This window comes from Loxodonta africana, chromosome 9 (genome assembly GCF_030014295.1).
Source record: "Loxodonta africana isolate mLoxAfr1 chromosome 9, mLoxAfr1.hap2, whole genome shotgun sequence".
NCBI classification, from domain to species: domain Eukaryota; kingdom Metazoa; phylum Chordata; class Mammalia; order Proboscidea; family Elephantidae; genus Loxodonta; species Loxodonta africana.
The window spans coordinates 123,188,500-123,194,884 of NC_087350.1; the positions used below are offsets into that span (position 1 = coordinate 123,188,500).

A 6,385-nucleotide genomic window follows, 5' to 3' on the forward strand; every position below is an offset into this window, starting at 1 on the left:
AGCCCAGTTCAGGCTTGGCAGCCTTCAGCCCCACGGCCTGTGGTTTTGGCACAAGTGGCCAGAGTCTGGTGACCCCACCACCCTCCCATGCCAAGGCTGGCAGGACCTCCTCTAGGTCTCACAGCAGCCCATTCCAGGGGCTCCAGTGCCTGCTGGAATGCCAGGTCTTGCTGGGTCCATGTGGATGGGGTACTACCACCTACAGGCTGTGCCCAGATGTGGAGACGGAGGCTCCAAAGGGCAGAGCTTGAGCCCTGGTTGGCGGGCATGTCTGGAGCTGACTTGGCCTGGTCAGACCCCAGCCCAGCTTCCCTCCCTTACAGGGGTCCTGCCTGGTGCTACCCTGCCAGCAGTGCCTGGTTTCCCGGGGAGGGGGGGCAGTGTTACATCTGGGGGTGCAGGCTGACTAAGTGGTGATTGGTCCATCAGGATGGAGAAGCGTCCAGAGGAGGAGAGAAAGGTTGGAGGTAGGGAGAGGTGGGCGTCTGGGCCCCCTTCATCTTTGGAGACAGGAAAGGTGCTGGAGGGACGTGGCAGAAGTGGTCAGGTGGTCCTCTGGAGGAGCCTAGACAGGGATTCCCAAAGGCCTTATCCAGGGACAGGCGTCTCAGGGAGGCCTGGGATCCACAATACGCAGAGACTGTGCCCCCCGCCGTCCCCCGCCAGCCTTCCTGCTTCTCCAGGTGGGTAACTGACGTCTGTACCTGTTGGGGCAGGTGGAACAGCCTGAAGGGAAGCAGAGGGACCTGTGGGAGCAAAGGCCTGGCAGCTGGGGCCCGGAGGGTTCTGGCAGCACAGGTCTGCGGTGGGGTTCCCAGAGCCCATGGGTACAGACGAAGTTGGTGGACAACCAGGTTAGCCAGGATGAACGTGAACGGGCCCTGGGCCTCCACTGAGACTGAGGTGGGGGGCTTCCCCGTGGGCCTGGGCCAGGGGCTGGAGAGACCAGGTTCCTTGGCTCAAAAGGAAGGAGAGGGAGCTGAGAAACTGGCAACTATTACTGTAAGTGAGGAGGGGCGGGCCCAGAGCCCAAGGCTTCCAACTCTGGACCCCAAGTTCGTATTTAATTTCCTCCCTACCCCCAAGATGGAACATGAGCCATGTGCGGCATGTTCCCAGGTCTAGGACTGTCCTTGAGGGTCTCCTGAGCTGGTGGAATATGGGGAAGGGGAGGGGAAAAAAATGATGGGGAGGGTGGGGCACCGACCTGGCAGAGGCCTCTCTCCCTTCCCCTCTTGTTTACCTGCCTCTGGGAAGGAGAGGGCAAGTGGAGAAGGAGTTCTAGGGTAGAAGGCATGGGTGAAAGGACAGATTGAAGCGGGGGACTCATCCCCTGGAGGGAGCCAAGGCAGGTGTTGCCTGGCCTGGAACTGCCAAAAGGGGCTTCCAGAACCAAGGATGGAGGAGGTGAGGGACCCCGGACACAGCCCGCCAGGGGACCTCAGGATCCAGCCAGGCCTCCCCTTCCACGCCTTGTCCAGCCCAAGTCCCGCCCGCTGCACCCCTGACTCACTTCCTTTTCAAAGAAGCGGAAACCTCCCAGAGCTTCCTCCGTGACTCGGACGCTCCCCAGGGACCCGCAGGTGTCCGCTACACTCCAGGCCCCCCGCCCCGCCTGCCCCTCGCCCCAGGGAGGCAGGCATTTCCGCTTGCTGAGTCCGAGGCCTGGCGTGTGGAGCCGCAGCAGGCGGGGCCGGGGGCCCGGAGCCTGACGCAGCTGCAGGTATGGGGTGTGGGGAGCTCCGCGCTCAGGCTTGTCCCGCCCTCCCCCTCAGCGGGGCCTTTGCGCCAGCCTCCCGCGCATCCCTCCCGGGCCTCCCCCAGCCGTCTGCTCAGGCTGCTCTCTGGGGGTCAACGGCTTTACCCCTCCTCCTCTCTCTTCCTCTTGGCTCTCGGTCGTCTTTGCGCCTCACCCGGACCCGCCGGGGTGGGGGGGCTCCCCGCCGCAGCCCCGCTTGGGTGTCCACTGTCGGGATGGTGAGAGGGCTCCAGTTTGGGGGAGGAGGCCCAGGAGGACTGCGCTGAGCCTGGGGCAGGGCTGGGGCCTATTCTCAAAAGTAGAATCTCCGACCAGACCCCCCCACCAAGTGTTCTTGACCAGACGGTGCTCGGGCCTCTGCTCACCGTTGCCCCTTCTTGGGATGCGGAGGGCCCCTGGCGCCTGGCAGTCGCAGCTGCGGGCGGGGGCGGGTCCGGGCGTGACCCTTCATCACCCCGAATCGGCGCCAGGTCGGACACCGACTCCTCCTCCAGGAAGCCGGGGAGGCAGCCGATAAGCTGCGGCCGCCTCACCACCCCCTCCAGCCACTTCCTCCAGGCGGCCGCGGCCGCTGTTTACGGGAGGGCCAAGGGATTTGCATGGGGCCCCGCGGGGAGCCGCTTCCTGGTCAGCGGGCGAGCCGCCAGCGCAGCGAGGCCCGGACCAGGTCCTGAGGGGGCCTGCCCGGGCCGCGCCCCGCGGCCTCCTTAGGCTGGAAGACCACTCGGGAGAAGGGTCCCAGTGGGCTCAGGGCGCCGCGGCAGGAGGGTGGAACTCCTTCTCATGTACCCGTTGCAGGGACGAGACCTGCATACCGAGTGCCGCCCCCGAGCCATGGACCCGATCAGCCCGGAGCCCGCGGCCCCCCGCGCCCCTGACCCGGGTGTGATCGCCCCCGTGCGCGCCGTGCTCCGCCTGCGCCGCCGCGTGTGCCTCCTGCGCAAGCGCCGCCTGCTGCTGCCCGGCGCGGGGTCGGCGGGCGCGGGGCCGGCAGACCGGGGCCCGGATGCGGTGCCCGGGGCGTCGCGCTCGGGAACCGACCAGCCGCTCTTCTTCACCTTCGACGGCGCCGCGGAGCTGACCTCGAGAGCGCCGCGCAAGAGGCGCCGGCGCAGCCGCGTGGTGCTGTACCCCGAGAGCTCGCGCAAGTACCTCCCGCGCGCCGAGCGCCGGAGCCGCGCGCAACGCTGCCTGCTGCTGCTCGTGGCGATCGTGGGCTTCCAGGTTCTCAACGCCATCGAGAACCTGGACGACAACGCCCAGCGCTACGACCTCGACGGGCTGGAGAAGGCGCTGCAGCGCGCGGTGTTTGGGCAGCCGGCTGCTGTGGGGCGCATCGTGGCGCTGCTACGGGACTACCTGGCCACGCACGTGCACAGCCGCCCGCTGCTCCTGGCGCTGCATGGGCCCAGTGGCGTGGGTAAGAGCCACGTGGGCCGCCTGCTGGCACGCCACTTCCGCGCTGTGCTCGACGACGGTGCGCTGGTGCTGCAGTACCACGCGCGCCACCACTGCCCTGAGCCAAGCGCTGTGAAGGCCTGCCGCGAGGAGCTGGCGAGGCGCGTCGCGGACGTGGTGGCCCGGGCCGAGGCCGAGGAGAAGACTCCGCTCCTCGTCCTGGACGAGGTGGAGGCCATGCCGCCCGCGCTGCTGGACGAGGTGCACGGCTTCCTGCAGCCACAGCGCTCACACCAGTTCCACAGCGCCATCTACGTGCTCCTCAGCAGCACAGGCGGCGGCGAGATCACCCGCTTCGTGCTTCAGAACGCCACCCGCGCGCTGCCCCTGCGCCCCAACGGTGGTCCCGACAGCGGCCCCGGAGACCAGGCGGAAGAGGAGCTGCGCGCCAGCCTGCGGGTGCTCCTAGCCCGCGAGCACCCGCTGTGGAAGGCTGCTGCCATCGTGCCCTTCCTGCTGCTGGACAAGTGGGACGTGGTTAATTGCTTCCGGGACGAGATGGCCGGGGAGGGCTTTTTTCCTGAGCAGGCCCGCGCGGAGCGCCTGGCTGCGCAGCTCAGCTACTACCGCGTCGCCGGCCGCGAGTACGCCGTCACCGGCTGCAAGCAGGTGGTGGCCAAGGTGAACCTCTTGTAGCGTAGGTGCAGCTGGACACATGGATCCTAGTGGGCACTGCAGGACATTTGGGATGGTGGTGGCAGCAGGAGAGACTCACCCCAGGCCACTGAGGCCTCTAATAAACCTGTGGATGCGCCCCTGGAGCACTCAGAGCTAGGGAGACTGGTGGAGTGGTGGGTCAAGGTGCCCTAGTCTGAGGTCTCCACTTCCAGCTGGGGAATGGCCCTCCATTTGGTCCTTAACTTGGCCACTATCCCTTAGAGACTGCTGTGTGCGGGCACGTTCCAGGAGGATCTGGTGAGTTCTTACACCACCCCAGAAGGTGGACAGTCATCCTGTGTTGGAGAAGATGATCTCAGAGAGGGCGAGTGGCGCCTGGTCACTCAGCTCATTCTCTGCAGAACTGGGATTTTAACCCAGCTCTGTGGAGTGCTTGTGGCAACCATCATTGCACACTATGCACACACACCAGCCCCCTACCCACTTGCTGGGGGTAGGGGCAAAGACACAGCTCTGGGATGGTCTAGATTCCATGAAGACATTCCTCAAAGGCAATTGGGGTGCTCCAGTGGAGCCTGACATCGGGACGCAGGGACATAGCAGGTTGACTGTGGTCACAGGTGGGCCTGAGTGGGGAGCCCTGACTCTCCGACCCAACCTGGCCCTGAAAGAAGAAAGGTGCCCCTGCAGGGAGGCCCTTGGACAGGCGCTGCAGACGTGCAGAGCCCTGGCCAGGGTTCCTCCTGGTGCTGGGTTAGGGGAGGGCCGTGGCTTTGGAGAGGACGCCCAATGTGGGGCGGAAGTCCACAGTGACGACAGCACTCGGGGTCCTCATCCCACAGTGCAGGAGCTGTTTGGACAGCCCCTTTCCCAGCCTAGACCTCCACAGCTGTCCCCTCGCCCTGGCAGGGGTCGCGTTTTCAGGGGGCGGAGGCTGGCAGTGCCTGGCTGTGTCTGGGCAGTGGAGAGGACCGCGGCCTCACACAGCCTCTTACCCCTACCCCCCGCCCAGGGCCGGCCCTTGATTGGACGCCCAGGCTGGCCATGTGCCCTTGGAGGCAGGGGCAACTTTGGGTAGGAAGGACCCTGTCCCCTGTGCTCCCGGGCCCCTTGTCTTCGTGGCTGTGTATGCTCCTGGCAGCCTTCGCCCGTGAACCGCTCTCTCTTCCCCGCGGTGCCTACCCCCCTTGCTGCTCTTTTATCCTCTTGTGCCCCCGGGTTCTGCCCTCCCCGCGCTTGTTCACGGGGAACGCGGCTCTGCAAACCCCTCGGCGGTAGGTGCGCACGCTCCACCTCCAAGAAGCGTCCTCAGACTCCTCCAGCGGACCGCGCGGTTCCCCGCGCCCACCCAAGCTCTAGAGGGACTTGCTGGGGGCGCACTTCGTGCTGTGGTTCCCGAGGACCGGGGGCCGCGTCGGAGCGGGGGGCACCTCCCGCGGCCACGAGCTCAGGGCGCGCCTGCGGGCTCAGTGCTGCCGCCTGGTGACCTCGTCAGCGCCGCGCAGCTGGGGAGCGCGTCCCGCCCGAGCGGACCTCGGCGGGTGGCAGGAGCGGGGCGCGCGGCGTGTCCCCCCATCTGAGGCCGCTTCGGCGCCCGGGGCTCCGGGGAAATGCCCTGCCCGGACCCGGGCTTCCGAGTCCGGCGGGCCAGGCCTCTCCCGCCGTCCCCACCGCCTCCCCGCCACCGTCCCGGCCCTAGGTGGGTCCCGCGGAGCTAGCGGTCTAGCGGCGCACAGATGACAACAATGACGACGATAAGTCCTAAAATGGGGGCTCGAGGGGGCTGGGGTCGCATGGGGGACGGGGAGACTTCGCGCGGGTGGTGGGAGGAGGGCACTAGCGCTGGAGTGGACAATCCAAGCGGAAGGCGCCATCCAGGAGCAAGGGGAGGGCGCCCCTCGTGGGTGTGAGCGCGCGTGTTTACAGGGCGGGAGGCTGTGCACGCTCCCATCCCCCAGGTCTGAAGACCTGCGACCCCCAGAGCCCTGCCTCCCTCGCCGGGCTCCTGGAACGTTCGCGTGGACCGCGACCCCTTCCCTGACCTCGCTCCATGGACCTGGGTCGAGGTCTGTCTGAGTAGCTGGAGCATTTGCAGTCCAGGGTGTAGGGAGTATCTGGGCGGACGGAACCGCCCACCTGGCGAGCCCAGCGCACACATCCTGGGCCCAGGACGGATCTGGTGTGGGGGTCACTTCCTGCCCTTCTGAGGCCCAGGCTGTGGGCTCCCTGGGGCTTTCGCAGTGGCAAGGTGGGGGTGTGTGTGGAGGGGTGAGGGGCTGGGGCCAGGGGGCATCTGGAAACCTTTTCCTCTGGGAGCTGAGAGGGGTAGCAGGTCCTGGTATTGGAGGGCGGCCTTTCAGCCCCAGCTCTGAAGTGCTGGGCTAAGAGGGAGGCCAGATACCTGACAAAGGTGCTGCGCAGGTGGACTGTCCTCTCTGATGGCCCAGAGCTTTGTGGTGATGCTTCAAGGCGTGTGTGTGTGTCTGTGTGTGAGAGAGAGAGAGAGGGAGAGAGAGAGATCCTTGCTGAGTGGGAGGTGTGCTTGCCAGC

The 6,385-nt window shown here is 66.6% G+C and overlaps 1 protein-coding gene across 1 annotated transcript; it reads left to right on the forward strand.

The window, feature by feature from the left end:
• The first annotated feature begins 52 nt into the window (after positions 1-52).
• On the forward strand, positions 53-4,699 carry TOR4A (torsin family 4 member A). The gene is made up of 2 exons (XM_010601982.3): positions 53-1,723; positions 2,558-4,699. The coding sequence occupies exon 2, from the start codon at positions 2,594-2,596 to the stop codon at positions 3,851-3,853; it is 1,260 nt and encodes a 419-aa protein (XP_010600284.2). The 5' UTR covers positions 53-1,723; positions 2,558-2,593; the 3' UTR covers positions 3,854-4,699.
• The last annotated feature ends 1,686 nt before the right edge of the window (positions 4,700-6,385 follow it).

Coding starts and splice junctions, on each gene's coding strand:
- TOR4A (XM_010601982.3), top strand. CDS start 2,594: ATGGACCCGATCAGCCCGGAGCCCGCGGCCCCCCGCGCCCCTGACCCG.